At 42.2% G+C, this 17,465-nt stretch overlaps 1 protein-coding gene across 1 annotated transcript; it reads left to right on the top strand.

Moving 5' to 3' along the window:
• Positions 1-453: 453 nt before the first annotated feature.
• On the top strand, positions 454-13,183 carry NSMCE4A (non-SMC element 4 homolog A (S. cerevisiae); the record flags this gene model as incomplete). The annotated part of the gene is made up of 10 exons (XM_010859580.1): positions 454-553; positions 3,054-3,184; positions 5,281-5,432; positions 7,445-7,544; positions 8,292-8,382; positions 9,267-9,361; positions 10,933-10,981; positions 11,856-11,941; positions 12,032-12,118; positions 12,985-13,183. Coding segments are annotated over 9 exons (879 nt in total), but the record flags the coding sequence as incomplete, so codon positions are not given.
• Positions 13,184-17,465: the final 4,282 nt, after the last annotated feature.

Here is a 17,465-nt window from a genome sequence, read left to right on the forward strand (position 1 = left end):
GGGGAGAGGAGGCACTAGGAGCCGGGGCGCATTTTCTTACATCCAGCGATTCCCCGCCGGCAGTCGCCCGCCCGCGGGAGCTGCCAGAAATGTAAATTCTCCAGCGCACCCTGGACCTACCTATTCTGACTCTGGGTGGCCCGGTTCTGCAAGATGTGGCTTGCAGAGTTGGAGAACCCTTCTGTTAAGAGCGCTCCTCAGAGGCTGCAGAAGGCGTGGAAGCCCATGGGTGAAGGTTAGGGGCAACCAAGTGGGCCCCCTTTCCAAGTTCATTCTGCTAAAGGGGTAGTCATCTTTTCTGTTGTCAGGCCGTTTTGGTTAAGAAATACAGCTTGAAAATAACTCCACCGGGGAGCGGGGATGGGGTTGGGGGTGGGGGCTGGGACTTGGCTCTCCAGCTGCAGCTGGTTACTCTGTCAATGACTTGTTAGCCTATGATGGCACCTTTCCCAAAGCTTCTATTTTTTTAAAATAGAAAACCGGGAGGATATATTGAATGCCAGCGACAAGTTAACAGAGGTCCTTGAAGAGGCCAACACTCTCTTTAATGGAGGTAATTCATTATTTTATGAAAGGAAGCTTTCTGTGATCATATATTTTAGGGTAATTTTAATTAGTTTTGCCTGAGAACCGAATGCTTGACACCAAACAACCCCCATTTATAAGAGTGCTTTACTAGGTTTGGAACCTTTTTCCCTGTAGCACCACTACTGTGGTTGTGCATTATCAGGCCCTAAGCCCTGCTTCCCTGGTGGATCAGAGGTTTAAGCGTCTGCCCATAATGCGGGAGACCTGGGTTCGATCCCTGGGTCAGGGAAGATCCCCTGGAGAAGGAAATGGCAACCCACTCCAGTATTCTTGCCTGGAGAATCCCATGGACAGAGGAGCCTGGTGGGCTACAGTCCATGGGGTCGCAAAGAGTCGGACACGACTGAGCGACTTCACTTTCACTTTCAAAAGTACAAGCAGGTAGTAAGAGCTTTACATGAAATTTGGGGTGGGGGTGGGGAGCAGCAGCCAGTTTTAACAAGCGCCCAGGGTGATTCTGTTGCTTGTTCAAGTTTGAGAACTTCCTGTGTATTTTGTTTCTACTGTATTGACTGCTGAGAACTTTTATGTCTTATCTTTCTACTCTATTGACTACCCAGAATGCATTGGATGTATTAAAGAAAGAACTGAGCTGGTTTCTGACATCCTGTTTCTTTTCCTGCCTTCCTCCCGACCTCCCGTCCCTAAGCTCCTTGCTCTTGGTCCACCTAATATAACCCAGTGGGGATGGCCGTGTCTTCAGGTGGCCCTGTTGGTCTCCAGTGAGGGGAGGGGCCTGAGAAAGAGAAGAATCTCAGCACTGAACTCTAGCATTGTAGGGGGTGAAGGGGGCTCTGAAATAAAAGCTTGGTTTGAATGAAAAGCAGCAGCAGTGTTAGTGCTAAGAGTGGTCTCTGTGTTTGAAGACAGGACAGGTCAGGCAGCCCCTGATGGTGTGGGCACTGGGTCACAGAGCCTGGGGACAAGTCCTCAGACTACTTTTCCCTCCTGGCCTTTCTCTAAATTCTATGGGAGCAGAAGAGGAGAGTGCAGACCCATGCAGGTGAAGAAGTCAACAGAGCTGGCCGCTGCCTGGACACCACCACTCCACATGTTCTCTGAGAACCAGAACATTTCTTTCTTTCCACCTGGTGCAACCCCTCCTCCACTCTCTCTAGCTTTTTCTTCTCTTCTGAGATTGGAACCCCCTGCCCAGGCTATCTCTTCAGGGTTGCTTTTGACCCCTTGTCCCCTATTATTCACCCACCACTGAAAAGTTGTTGATTAACAGATCATTTCCTGCTTGGCCAATTCCACTATGCTAGCTGGGTCGCCTTTTTAAGACACAGTTACTCAACCGGGCCCTAGGAGACAGTCAGCCAACAAAGAATTCTGCATCCTCCATATATACAGACTGGATGTTCTGTAACTCTTCAGAGGCTTGAATCCATCGGTGGGAGATGGGCACTTTTCTCACAGCTTTCGTGGCAGTGATGGGCCGGCAGCGGGGAGGGGAGGTCTAGAACAGCCCAGGAACTGGTCCCTTGCTTTTGCCTCTTGTCTCTCATTCATTGTCATGTTCACAGTAATTCTCCTGAAATAAAACCAGAGAGAAAATTGTGCATATGAATACAAAACTTGGAGTCAGTGCGTTCATCAGCCTGAGGAGTGTTTGGGCAATCAGAAATTCAAATGAAGTGGCCTTGAGGAGCAAGCCAGGGAGAGGCATTTGTGTGTTTGAACTCTGCCTGCCGGGTTTGTCTGTTGGCTGCTTTTTCAGTTCGCCTTTGCTGGTGTTCCGGGAGCACTATTCCACACTGCCTGTTCCCTTTCGGGGTCTGGTCTAACTGATTCCCTCAGTCCTGCTGTGTCTTTCTCTAATGAACCCTCCCCCCCCATCTCCCTAGACCTCATCCTGTTTCCTGGCCCCGTTTCCTTCTTGTTTCTTTTTATTTAAATCCTTTCTTGTCTGTGGCTTATCTTAAATGTTGAAAGATGAACCTTTTTGGATCATCCTCCTTGGAGGTCATGGCCCTGCTGCCTGTAGGCTGTTCATGTGGTGGGACCTGTGCTGCCAGGCAGAGTTTGCATCTCCCACTACCTGCCCAGCACGGAACTTCACCTGAAGCTCCTTGACAACTTACCTGTTACCGGTCTTGGCCACGCCCAAGCACAGCGCCTTACACACCGTGGGCATTCAGCTTGGCTTCCATTGTCAACACAGGTGTTAATAGTGCCTGGATGGGTTACTGGAGTCCGAGGGAACAGCCAATGTTAGAGATGATGGAGGTTTTGTTAAACTGCGGTTAATGAAGAAATTTTTATTCAGTTCCCAGAAGCAGGAACAGTGTAGTAGAGAGCTGGCTTTTTAGGTGAGCTGAGCAGGGGAACCTGTTTTTACACAGAGATGAGTGTGTTTGAGATTTTTTTTTTTTCTTTTGGTCCAATGGGAAATGGGGAGTAAGTGCAGTTGGAAGTTTTGGGAAAATGCCTGTGGATAAGCATGTTCCTTCTTTTTCGAACAGTGTCCCGAGCAAGAGAAGCAGTTCTGGATGCCCACTTTCTTGTTCTGGCTTCAGATTTGGGCAAAGAGAAGGCAAAGCAGCTGCGTTCTGACCTGAACTCGTTTGATATGTTACGATACGTGGAAACTCTAGTAAGTTCAAAGCTACAGAATCGTAATAAACAATGTTTCATCTCACATAGTGTATAATTATCCACTTTGCTTATATCCATATCACATGGTCTTCACTTATTTACCCTTTTGTTTGGGCCTGAGATTCCTCCAGAGAGATCTTAACCAGATTAAACACATGACAATCGAACTACGTGGTGGAATCTAGATTGGAAGTTTAGAGCAGTTTGAAAATCTCCTAGCCTTCTAAGACTCAGGGTGCTAGGTTTATTTCAAATGGCCATTTTTTTCCCTCACTCGTCAGTTCATGAGTTCATTCTCAGTGACCTGGGACCTTTGTCCTAGGCTGGGCAGAAGCCCACATACAGGTAAAGTACAGCTGGACATGAGTTATGTCTGGTGGAGGGGCATGTTTTGATTTGTCTTTGAGAATATTCCAGAACCATACGCGTATGGTTGGGGTTCTGCTTTTGTTTTTTGTTGTTGTTTTATTCAACTGTCTTTGCCTCTTAATGATTGGATGGTGGTTACCCGAAATTTTGAAACTTTTGCTTGATGAATTTTTTGCCCCCAAAAAGCACAATGAGATGAACTTTGTATTTTACTTTTTTTTTTCTTCATCTTGGTTTTACTTTGAGCCAACCTCTGTCCTAGCATTTCTGTTAGGACATTGACTTTCTGTGTGTTAAAAGGTTATTAAAATGATTTAGTACCATGAGATCCGAAAAGATAAATTATTTTGTAAAGGCATGAAGCAGATGAGGTTTTTGATGTTTTTAAAAAAATTTAACTTAAATTTTAAACCTTAAATTTTTCTTTTTTTAAAACTTGAAGTGCATTTTGGAAAATGCTCAATAAAGTTGACTATATATTGGGTAATCTTTTTAAAAATTACTTTTATTTATCAGGGTGAGCTTTGTACTTTAAATTCCATAAGTCTTAAAGCGGTCCATGCAGACCCCCAATTTAATAGCTGTCTAGACTCTGGCGGGAGGATTTTTTCAAGTATTACACCAAATATAAGGACTATAAAGAAAAAATTGGTAGATTTGACCAGATAAAAACTGAAATGTCTTCCTCCCAGTGTGCAGTGGTAGAATGGTTGGCACGAGAATGGAACAGTGCTGACTGTGTCTCTCTGGGTTCTGGCAGCCTCTCTTTTCTTCAAAGTTTAACTGCCTTTAAAGGGTTAAGCTCTCTGAGGGCTTTTTGATTAGTTTATATATGGTATTGCTGTTTTAATTTGATAACTTCTAGGCATTTCATAATTTTATAATGTAATAAAAATGTACTTTCATAAAAGCAAATTTAATACACTTTCTGCAAGATAGCTTGAGATAAGAGAATTATTAGACTTCTGCCAACTCTTCCCAGGAAGTAACCTTTAAGATGAGTGAATCTCCCTTATGCTAGGTGCTGCTCCCTGGAAAACCTAATCTGTAAGCTAATCAGCGGTCTCCAGGAGGTTGGCTGGAAATGAAAATTGAAAGCCAGCTAAACTTGCATGTTCTATCTCAGAGCGTTTGCTTAGGGATGTGATTTTCTATTTTTATGCTAATTCAGCATTGCTGATAGTTATAAAAATGCGTTGTGTGAGATCAGGCCCAGCGAGCTAAGTTCTGGTTTGCCCGCCCCTCGGCCTGCAGGGGCTAGAGCAGGGTTTCTCAGCCTGGGCACTAAGTGCATTTTGGGCTGGTTGAGTCTTTGTTGCGTTGGCACCTGCTGTAGGATGCTGAGCACTATCCTGGCTTCTACCCACTAAATGCCCTCTATGGCATTTAGTAACACAGCCCTCCCTGCCATCCACCCAGTTGTGACGATCAAAAGTGTCTCTAGACAGAATGCCTGGGGGGGTTAAATTGCTCCAGTTGGGACCCGTTGGTCTGGATCATCTCACTTTCTCACCAAAAAGTCCTGAGTACCTTGAAGAATAGTTTCTGCCAAAAAGAAAGGTGCCTTTGAAAACAGGAAATTTGTAATAAGAAATTGAGCCAATATGTTAGGACACTGAAAACAGACTTTGCCTCTGGCCTTTTGTGTAGTGATAGAGATAATTGAGTGCCCTGAACGATTGCTCGTGGCTTAACTGGGGTTTCTGTTTCCCTTCGTTTTTGTAGCTGACTCATATGGGTGTAAATCCACTAGAAGCTGAAGAACTCATCCGTGATGAAGACAGTTCTGATTTGGAATTCATAGTCTATGACTCCTGGAAAATATCAGGCAAAACAGCAGAAAACACCTTTAATAAAACCCATACATTCCACTTTCTGTAAGATTATTTTGAAAATCTGACAGACCAGCCATCTGTAAACCTTAAATTGTATTTTATTGTAGGGACAACAATTATTTGGTATTGTAGAGGAGACAGTCATGATGCCATCGCTCGGAGACTTTCTAAAGTTTGATTTAAAAGCCCATAATATCTTGTGGATGGATCCTCATCCAGCTTAACTGGAGCAGGAAAGGCCGTGGGCTGGCACCTCCTTATCAGGGCACTCTGCTGGCACCTTTGCCTTCTAGCATGGGAGACTTTAGGTCTGTGACATAATGTCTGGCTTTATCGTCTTTAAAAGTCCTTATTACGTAGGAGGATGATACCTCCTATGAAAGGTATCTTAAGAGTCTACCAATATATGCAAAGTGCCATTTATTATATATAATCCCTGTCAGATGATCGCTGTCCTGTATTTGAAGACTAGTTGAGTCACTGTCACATAAACTGCCCAGTTCCTCTTTTTTTGGATGCAGCTTTGATTTTGAAAAGCTTTTCTTTATACTCAAATGGAATTGGCTTCTGTCTTAATTTCCTAGCTCAGTCATATGAAGACGCTAAGAACAACCCTTACTGGTTCTTTTGTAAGACAGCCTTTAAAATAACCAGTAGATAATTTCTCCAGGGCAACCACTCAAGTGGTTTCTTCCTTAAGTGGTTAGCTTAGGGCATTTGTCTATCCTGAGTGCCCTTCTAAACCTCCTGAGATTGGTAGTGCTTCAGAAGGCTTTGGAGATGTAGATTTAATAAGTCTATGGTGCAGGGACAGGCATCTGGGTTTTCTTCTTATTTCCTGAGGCATCTGTTTTTAACAAGACTTCCCTTAATTCAAGTGCCCAGAATCACTGTATATTACAGCAAAAAGATCAAATTTCTTTATTATAGGAAAAGTCTAAATCTTTTTTTTTTTGCTGTTGAATTAGGCTCCACCATAAATGCAGGATCTAAAGATAGCCTTTTGGGAATTCCCTGGTGATCCAGTGGTTAGGACTCCAAGCTCTCACTGGCAAGGGTGTGGGTTCAATCCCTGGTCGGGGAACTAAGATTCCCCCAAGCCTCGAGGCATGTCCAAAAAAAATAGAAAGATAGCCTTGGGTTATATAACTTAAACCCTTTGTCATCATCTAGCCCAATTTGCGGCTAATGATTTACTTACAGCTTTGCAGCCTTGTACTTGCTGTTGCCTTGGCCTGCAGTGACCTTTCCCCCATGTTTTCTTTCCATCTGGTAAGGTTTGCTTGGGCTTCTCGGTTGGCCCTAGTGGTAAAGAAGCCACCTGCTGATGCAGGAGATATAAGAGACTCAGGTTCCATCCCTGGGTCTGGAAGATACCCTGGAGGAGGGCACCACAACCCACTCCAGTATTCTTGCCTGGGGAATCCCATGGGCTACAAAGAGTAGACATGCCTGAAGCAGCTTAGCGCCCACATGATCTCTACTGTATGCTTTGATTCCCTCCAGTGCAGGGACTACAGGGGACTGCGTTCTCTGGGCCCTGGTTGTTTTCTGCCTGCTATGTCTGTTGCTGTAGGGTTTTGGGAGGTGGAGGGAGTCCAAAAGGGAAAGGAATCGCGTGGCCTCTGCCTTACCTGTTATCTCGTAAGACAGGTGTGTTCTGGAGTCCCAGGCAGTGGGGCTCTGCTCTGGCACCCCCAAAAGCCCAGTGGGGCTATTCATCCCCGTCCCCCACACACGTTCGTCCTTCCTCTGATCTCTGAAGCTGGCTCTGCGAAACAGACAACAGGCTAGCTGGGAGGACCACAGAGGGCATATTGATTGACTTACTATTGAGAGTAAAATACAAAGGTATTGGGGAGGAACCTGGTTGAATTCTTTGAGAAACACAGAAGGAGCAGAAAGGCTGTCACAAACCCGACAGAGTCTTGGTCCCGTGTCACTCGTACACCACTGATGCCTGGGCTGAATTTGAGGATGCTGTGGGAACTGCTTTCAGTTAGTGAAATTAGTTTGTTTTAAAAACAAAGACATGAAAGCATATTTTTCATTAGGTTGGGTTCAATACAAGGAGAGTGCCCTGTGCCAAAGCCACGAATTGAACGTCCAAGAAAAGTTCGTATGATAGAAGAGCAGCAGGCAATGCCTGCCCAGGTTTGTTTGTTCAAATGTTGCTTTTTTAAAACGCTTAATTTAAAATAGCCATTAGTATCATATACCTGTAATTTGGCTGTCTTTTCTCAGGGTTTGGGTCTGGAGTCAGGCTCTGTCACTTAAAAAGTAACCATTTAATGTTTGAATCATTTTTGAGGTGTTTAGTCTTTAAACATTTTATTGGATGGGCCACTTGTCTTAGTTCTTAACCCATTTCTGTAGTATGGATTAGTTCTCCCAAAACAGGTTTCTTAACTTCGGCACTGTCGGCATTTGGGGCTGGATAATTCTTTGCTGTGAGAGGCTCTCCTGTGCATTGTAGGATGTTTAGCAGCATCCTTGGCCTCTTCCCAGTAGATGCTAACAGCCTCCTCTCATGTTCCCCCCTCCTGTCCCAAGTATGACAACCAAGTGTTAGAAAATATCTCATCGTGGGGGTGGGGGGTGGGGTGGCGCTGCAGAAAAATCACTCCCAGGTGAGAACCACTGCCCCTTTTATAATTTGCTATTTTACATTCAACCTGAAAATGATGGATTTGGTCATGTTACTCCTCTCAGATAATTCATATGAAAATGTTACTAAAGCTAGGAAAATCTTTTTTAACTATCAATTTTAAGACAGGAATAAAAACTGTTAGAAATCCTAAGTAAAAGATATTTAGAGGAGTTTGGCCGGGGAAGAGAGCAGAAAAGGTTAACAGGCAGGCAAGTAGGTCAGTCTGCTTGATAACAGCTTTATATTTTCAGTTAAAAAGAATGGAAGAGTCTCATCAAGAAGCAACAGAAAAAGAAGTGGAAAGAATCTTGGGATTGTTGCAAACATACTTTCAAGAAGATCGTAAGTACGATACCAAGCTCAAAATGGAGCAACCTGTATTTGTCAGTTAGGCGTGTGTCACTTGCAATGAGAAGCTATTTTTATTTAAAAGGCATATATGTAATGCTTGAATCATTTTGATTTTTCTTGACATGTCTTTTATGAGATTTCTCTAGAAATCCCATGAGAACATTGGTGAAGGAAATTCTCATTTTTATTTTTCAAAGACAGGATATTTTTTCTGTTACAAAATAATACATGCCAAAGACGTGAGAAAAGTAAAAAGCCAAGTACCCTGTTCTACCTGACCTCACTCCCTCGAGGTCGCCACTTACAAAATGTGATGTGTGTATTTTCAGACTTTCTCATGTCTATGTCAGTCATAATAAATATACAACTAAGTAGTTGGGATTTTTTGTTGTTGGTGATGGTGGTGTTTTGCTTTTTTCAAAGCAAAATAATATACACATTTTTCTGCAAGATGACTTGTCCATTTGGACATTTTCCCATATTGGTACATGCAGATCCTGCTTACTCTTTTCAATGATTCCCATTGGGTGACTGTATCATACATTTAACAAATCTTCTGTTAGTGGACAAGTTCTTTATAGCATTTTTCTCTTGTATAAACTGCTGGAGTGAAAAATCTGGGCACACCACTTTGTGCACGTGGGCTAATATTTCTGTAGGATGGCTTTTTAAAGGAGGATCGCCGGGGAAGTGGGCATGCAGATTTTTAATAGATATACCAGATTGTCCTCCAGTGGGGTTATATTGATTTCCATCCCAAAACAGGATGAATGCCCACTTCCTTTCTTTGGTTAACACTAGAGAATATTAGTCTTAATTGATGAGCAAAAGTAATTTTTCCTCTGTTGAAGAATTTTTTCCTCTTTTGTCTTTAGCTGATACTCCGATGTCCTTCTTTGACTTTGTGGTTGATCCACATTCTTTCCCCCGGACAGTGGAAAACATCTTTCATGTTTCTTTTATTATAAGGGTAAGATTTAAGATTATTTCTCTGTTTTTCTTTGCTTTTAAAAGAGTAAATAATAACAGGTATAGATGAGAGGTGGCTAAGGAATTTGTACTGACCAGTATGTGTTTTAGACCCATTGTAGCAATGGCACCCCACTCCAGTACTCTTGCCTGGAAAATCCCATGGACAGAGGAGCCTGGTGGGTTGTAGTCCGTGGGTTCGCTGAAGGTCGGACACGACTGAGCGACTTCACTTTCACTTTTCACTTTCATGCATTGGAGAAGGAAATGGCAACCCACTCCAGTGTTCTTGCCTGGAGAATCCCAGGGACGGGGGAGCCTGGTGGGCTGCCATCTATGGGGTCGCACAGAGTCAGACACGACTGAAGCGACTTAGCAGCAGCAGCAGAACACTGACGAGTCACAGGCCAAAGAAACTAGCTAAAAAATTAAGTGCTTGCTTTTACATTTTAGACATTTTTGGAGCTTACAGATTAGGTAACTATGTGATATACATGTTAAATTTCCCAAATTTGTTAGTTGTTATGTAAGAAAATACCCTTGTTTTCAAGAAATATATGCCGAAGTTGTAGGGAAAAGGGCTTCCCAGGTGGCACAGTGGTAAAGAATTTGCCAGCCAGTTCAGGAGATGCAAGAGATGCAGATTTGATCCCTGGTTTGGAAGATCCCCTGGAGAAGGAAATGGCAAAGCACACCAGTATTCTTACCTGGAGAATTCTATGGGCAGAGAAGCCAGTCCATGGGGTTGCAAAGAGTCGGACTCGACCGAGTGACTACACTTTCACTTTCAGAGAGAAAGCAGTAATATAAATATGGCAAAACACGAACAGTTGGTGACCCTGGGGAAAGAATGTATGGGAGGTCTTTGCAGTAGTCTTGTAACTCTTAAGTCTGAAGTAATTTCAAAACAGATGGTTCAGGAGAAAAAAAAAGGAAAAATTCTCAGAAGTGTACCTTAAGAATTTTCTCTAGGCTGTCTTCAGTCTTATGTCCAGTTGCAATCCTGGACTTCTAAGATTAATTTGATTTTAACAAAATAGAATCTTGTGTTGACAAAAGTGGTTTTTTTTGGACAAAAGTGTTTTTTCAGAAATGATAACTAAAGCATATTCGGTCAACGGTCAGTGATAGTATTACGCATCATAAAATGTGTTGTATTCAGGAACTCCCTGACAGTCCAAAGGTTAGGACTCCTCGCTCTCACTGCTGAGGGCCTGGGTTCAGTCCCTGGTGGGGGACCTAAAATCCCACCAGCTGCATGGCTCAGCCAAAAAATAATCATAATAATAAAATGTGGAGTACTCAAAAAGTATGAATCAGTCAAAGAGCCAAGATGGTTGTAGTTTTATTTAAGAGATCTTGGGGATGAGGTTGTGCCTGGGTAAGCAAGCTGATTAGAACCTGAAAGATACCCCATGTAGAGGGAGATGTTAGAGAAGGCTTGTCTGTATACACTCCACACTATTGTTATGGTATATTTTGATTGTCTAAGGTTTAGAATTTTCTCACTGAGTAATTTTTTCATCCAATGCCTGAAGGTTTTGAATCTAAATTTCAGTCTTTGTGTTACAGGATGGTTTTGCAAGAATAAGACTTGACCGAGACCGACTGCCAGTAATAGGTAAATGATTCTATGTCCAGAAAAGTTAGTTTTAAAGAAAATGTATTTGTTACTGGAGGGTGTGAAATGTATTTTATTAAATGTAAATTGAGTTTTTATTTTAGGCGACAAACTTTTACAATGTCTTCCTCAACTAACTGAAAATACTGAAAACTTGATCATAGTTTAAAACTGATGGATTCAGTTCTGTCATTGATTCAATATTTACTGCTGTGAAGAATAACAAGAAATGATGTAGTTTCCCTTCAATTTTAATTTAGAAAGTCTGTAATTACAGTTATTTTTGTAGTTTCCTTCTATTTTATCCCTAATGTCAGCTCTTCCTCTCCAGAATCTTTTTTTTTTTCTTTCTTATGTTTTTGCCTCTTATATACAAGTTTCATTTAAATATCTCTCACAGTTAGAAAATTGATGTCAAAAAAGAACATTGCTATACAATTTACAAATGTCAGTAAATATTAAAGAGCATGGTTAATACAGAGAGAATCTTAATTTTGTTGAATGATTCACATTCTCCATTACTCTTTGCCTTCTAAGGCCTACTGTACAGAATGAAGTGTTTTCATTGCATTTACCAGTTGCTTTAAAAAGTTCTTACTTTCATACTGGACACACTAGACCTTAGCTCTCTGTTTGGTTCATAGATATGCCGAGTTTTTCAAATGATTGGAATGTGTTATTTTACCATATGTATTTTTTTTTTAATGGAAGCAAGCGGGGTTACTTTCTATTGTAATAATACAACACTAATGCATGAATTCCTAATAAGGATATAATATTCTAAGCATCTGCTTGGTACAGGTGTCTTTCCTATTATTCATTGGTTTCTGTTCAGATTACCTCTTCTGATTTGAAAACTTTGCCTCTCAAACAGAGCCTGTTAATATTAATGAAGAAAGTGGAGGAAACACTCAAATTAGGAATCAAGCAATTATAGCTTTGAGTTATCGAGACTGGGAGGTAAAGCCCTGCATGTTACCCCAGGCAATTTTTTTCCAAGAATTCTTTTGCTGTAAACTCAGTGCCCACATGCTGTCTATTCTCTACCAGGAGATTGTGAGGACCTTTGAGATCTCAGAGCCTGTGATTACTTCAAGTCAGAGCCAGCAGAGGCTAAGTGCTTGACACCAGCTGAAGGTAACATTTCCCATGGGACAGCTGCATGTATTTATCATAGTTTCTGTCTCACTTTTTCATCTTCTGGTGAAATTTGGATTTTGCTTCCCTCTAGTGCCCCATTCTTAAAATTGTGTGTAACTGGTGAGAAGGGCAGAACACAACCCATTGGTTGCAAGTTCCCACCTTTGGATTGATTACTTTGGTCATCTTAAGATGTGCAGTTGAAAGAGAGCAGAGATTGTTCTTGGTTTGGCATTCTCCCCACCCCCACAATAAATGGATAAATGAGATAATGGAATATTGAATCCGCCCATCAGTTTTGTTCACTGTCCCATTAGCTTTGCTTACTTTATGCAGACAAAGTAGAAAAGGAAAATTAAAGTAGAACTATCTTGGAATGATGTTGGTAATAGGCATTTCTGAAACCTGTGTTTTGCTTATGAAATAATTCTCCATTTTTATAAAGGAGATGGGAAAGGGAATCTTAGAAATGACCTGGTATTCTGTACTGCACACAGCTGTGGGTAGGGATCAGGAGATGGGATCCTGTTGGCTCTGCCCCTTTAAAATGTCAGGCAAGTCAGTCTTACTCTGCTTGGTTTTCCTTCTCTATAAATTTGTAAAGTGGGGTTCTGAGTTAAAGTTAAAATTAGCTTTTCAGTACTTAGTGTAAACTCTCAATATATGGTTCAATTATTTGAGCTTTTGTTCCAAGGTAATTGAAGGAAAGAGGAGAACTGACATTAGATCTATACTGTGGGTTTACTTGGGCCCTCCTCCCTGAGGAGGAGCTGGTTGGTAGATTTCCTTTATGCATCTTAAATGAACTTTTGATTTACCATTTATAAACTGTTAACCAGCTATTTCCCTCCTTTGTTTTTTAGGACTCAAGTGGATGCTTCCCTCCTTTGTTTTTTAGGACTCAAGTGGGTGCTGAAATCCAAAAAGGAAAGCAGCATGTATTGTATATATTGTATGATCAAACATTTTTAAAGACAGATTGTTTTTAATAAAATGTAGCTTTTGATAGTTAAGGAATTTGTCATGTTTGTCTTGGATTAAAGGAAATTCATTGCCATATGCACAAATAATTGCAGTTATTCTGTATTTTCTGTTCTTGGGAGAGTTTCTGCTTTATCTAGCCCTATCCCATTGAAAGTTTTAGTTAGGTTGTTAATGGCTTAAAGATCCTTATGGTTCTCTGTGCATCTTTTTTAGCTGTAAAGTTAGCCAGTCAGGTCAACACTTATTAGGTTGTACCATATGAAATTGTTTTCATAGGTAAGATACAGTCAAATATCAGCAATTTTATGTGCTTCAGCCTGTGATTTACACACAAGGAACTGTTCAATCCTCTTTCAAGCCAAGCCAGACCACTTTTTGGGGCAACGCCAACCCTGGATTCATCTTAGCAGTAGTCCTCTCTGCACCTGAGAGCTGCTGACTACCACAGAGAAAAGCTGTGCAGCTTCGGGTCAAGTGATGCTGCTCCCAGGGGTGCTGGGCCGTCAGGTCCGTCCTTGATGTTCTTTCTGAGTCCTAGTTGGTTCCTCTTCCCGCTCTTCTCCACCCGTCCTTTCTCACTCCTTCCCTCTCATGTCAGAGGTAGAGTTGTCTCATCTGCAGAGGCTTTGGTCTCCTGTGTCCCCATCCCCGGTCTCTGCTGTGAGTCATCCCTTCTCCAGACCCAGCACTTGCCCTTCAACCCTGTTTATCTCTCGTCTTCAAAAAATTACTGTGACCCTTCTCAAGTTACCTCCTTTTAAAGTAACAATCACTTGCTGTCTCCTCATGAGTGCTCCCACCATGCTGTGGGGCACCTCCTTTCCCACCATCCTAAAGGCTCACTGCTGGTGACGCTTCCAAAATTGTTAAATCCAGTGGATAAATACTAGGCATTTGACACTTGAAAACTTTACTTTCTGAAAACTGTACATCCTTTTACTTGGTCCTCTCCCTGGTTCCCCTTCCACCAGTTTAGGAATCTCATGATTTGTAGTTCATCTGTATCCTGAACATTCCCCCAAGTTTCTTGAACTAAACTTCTCTGAAAAGCCACAGATGCACATAACCAGTGGCTTGCTGGACAGCACATGGGCCTGTTTTAAACATATGTGTAAAACAGCTCCCAAAGCAAAGGAGAAAAGGAAAGATATATGCAACTGAATGCAGAGTTCCAAAGAATAGCAAGGAGAGATAGAAAGCCTTCCTCAGCAATCAATGCTAAGAAATGGAGGAAAAAATAGAATGGGAAAAACTAGAGATCTCTTCAAGAAAATTAGATATCAAGGGAACATTTCATGCAAAGATGGGCACAATAAAGGACAGAAATGGTATGGACCTAACAGAAGCAGAAGATATTAAGAAGAGGTGGCAAGAATACACAGAACTGTACAAAAAAGATGACCCAGATAATCATGATGGTGTGATCACTCACCTAGAGCCAGACATCCTGGAACACAAAAGTGGGCCTTAGGAAGCATCACTACAAACAAAGCTAGTGGAGGTGATGGAATTCCAATTGAGCTATTTCAAATCCTGAAAGATGATGCTGTGAAAGTGCTGCACTCAATATGCCAGCAAATTTGGAAAACTCAGCAGTGGCCACAAGCCTGGAAAAGGTCACTTTTCATTCCAATTCCAAAGAAAGACAATGCCAAAGAATGCTCAAACTACAGCACAATTGCACTCATCTCACACTCTAGCAAAGAAATGCTCAAAATTCTCCAAGCCAGGCTTCAGCAATACGTGAACCATGAACTTCCAGATGTTCAAGCTGGTTTTAGAAAAGGCAGAGATCAAATTGCCAACATCTGCTGGATCATCAAAAAAGCAAGAGAGTTCCAGAAAAACATCTATTTCTGCTTTATTGATTGCCAAAGCCTTTGACTGTGTGAATCACAATAAACTGGAAAATTCTGAGAGATGGGAATACCAGACCACCTGACCTGCCTCTTGAGAAATCTATGTACAGGTCAGGAAGCAACAGTTAGAACTGGATATGGAACAACAGACTGGTTCCAAATAGGAAAAGGAGTACATCAAGGGTGTATATGGTCACCCTGCTTATTTAACTTATATGCAGAGTACATCATGAGAAATGCTGGGCTGGTGAAGTACAAGCTGGAATCAAGATTGCCGGGAGAAATATCAATTAACCTCAGATATGCAGATGACACCACCCTCATGCCAGAAAGTGAAGAGGAACTAAAAAGCCTCTTGATGAAAGTGAAAGAGGAGAGTAAAACAGTGGGCTTAAAGCTCAACATTCGGAAAACTAAGTTCATGGCATCTGGTCCCATCACTTCATGGGAAATAGATGGGGAAACAGTGGCAGACTTTTATTTTTGGGGGCTCCAAAATCACTGCAGATGGTGACTGCAGCCATGAAATTAAAAGATGCTTACTCCTCGGAAGGAAAAGTTATGACCAACCTAGACAGCATATTAAAAAGCAGAGATATTCCTTTGCCAAAAAAGGTCTGTCTAGTCAAGGCTATGGTTTTTTCAGTAGTCATGTATGGATGTGAGAGTTGGACTGTGAAGAAAGCTGAGTGCCGAAGAATTGATGCTTTTGAACTGTGGTGTTGGAGAAGACTCTTGAGAGTCCCTTGGACTGCAAGGAGATCCAACCAGTCCATCCTAAAGGAGATCAGTCCTGAGTGTTCATTGGAAGAACTGATGTTGAAGCTGAAACTCCACTATTTTGGCCACCTGATGCGAAGAACTGACTCATCTGAAAAGACCCTGATGCTGGGAAAGATTGAGGGCAGGAGAAGGGGACGACGGAGGATGAAATGGTTGGATGGCATCACCAACTCGATGGACAGGAGTTTGAGTAAACTACAGAAGTTGGTGATAGACAGGGAGGCCTGGTGTGCTGCAGTCCATGGGGTCGCAATGAGTAGGCCACGACTGAGTGACTGAACTGAACTGAACTGAAAACAGCTCCTAAATTCATTGTCCATGTAATTCCTGGATGGCACCTTTACTAATCATAAAGAAACCTAGGGTTTCTCTTCTCTTTTACCCCCACAGGCTCTGCCTTCATCAGTCACTAATCACCATCCGGCCTCTTGATTCTCTGCATCTTGCCCAGCTTTCTGCTACAGGCTCCTGTCTGTGTCCCCACTTCCTGTCTCTCCTTTAGATCTCTTCCATGTCTTCAAGACCACTTGTCAGTTTCGCAGTTATCTCCCCACTGCCTTTGAGATTTGATACCCTGAGCTCTTTACCAATGTTCAAAGCCTCAAGAAGTTCAGGCCTTTTACCTGCATTTCCAGGCTTGCTTCCTCCTCTCTGCTGCTGCTAAGTCGCTTCAGTCGTGTCTGACTCTGTGCGACCTCATAGACGGCAGCCCGCCAGGCTCCCCCATCCCTGGGATTCCCCAGGCAAGAACACTGGAGTGGGTTGCCATTTCCTTCTCCAATGCACAAAAGTGAAAGTGAAGTCGCTCAGTCGTGTCCAACTCTTAGCGACCCCATGGACTGCAGCCTACCAGGCTCCTCCATCCATGGGATTTTCCAAGCAAGAGTACTGGAGTGGGGTGCCATTGCCTTCTCCATCCTCCTCTCTGAATTCCTGCTGTTGGTTTCATTTTGGTAAAATGGCTTTACTGAGATATATTTTACATATCATACTGTTCACCCATTTAAAATGTGTAATTAATCCGTTGTTTTTTAGTCCACTTTCAGGGTTGTGCGACCATCACCACAATCTGGTTTTAGAACATTTTTGTCCCCACAACCCAGTAGCAGTCACTGCCCGCCTCCATCCACTCTAAACCCTCAGCCCTATCCAACCACTAACCTGCATTCTGTCCATGAATCTCTTATCTTCATAAATTTGCCTATTCTGGACATTTTGCAGAAATCGAATCACATGTGGTCTTAACATTTTATTTTCTTCAAGCATGTATGTTTAGAGTCAATTTTTCCTCCATGTGCATTCTACTTGTTTCAGACTCTCATCATTAAGAATCCTAAAAGTGGTTACCTTTTGCAAACTAAGGTGGCAAAGCTGTTCCTTTGCATTTTGTATCTTTCTGTAGTTGAGTTTTCCATGTACTTTATCGTTATTTTAAAAAAATTATCAACAGAAGTTATCTGGACAGTGAGATTATCGGCCACTTAATTCTTAACTCTCTGAAGAGAAGGAAAAAAAACCAAACTAATCTGTTCTCAAAAATCAGTCATATAGGATCCCCAAAACATCTTTTCCTTTAGAATAGGAGTCCGCAACCTCTGGGATCTCACACCTGGTGATCTGAGGTGCAGCTGATGTAATAATAATAGAATTGCACAATAAGTGTGATGCGCTTGAACCATCCTGAAGCCCTCCTGCTTCCCTTCCCCAGGGCTTGTGGA

This window comes from Bison bison, unplaced genomic scaffold (assembly GCF_000754665.1).
Source record: "Bison bison bison isolate TAMUID 2011002044 unplaced genomic scaffold, Bison_UMD1.0 scf7180017864456, whole genome shotgun sequence".
Classification (NCBI taxonomy): domain Eukaryota; kingdom Metazoa; phylum Chordata; class Mammalia; order Artiodactyla; family Bovidae; genus Bison; species Bison bison.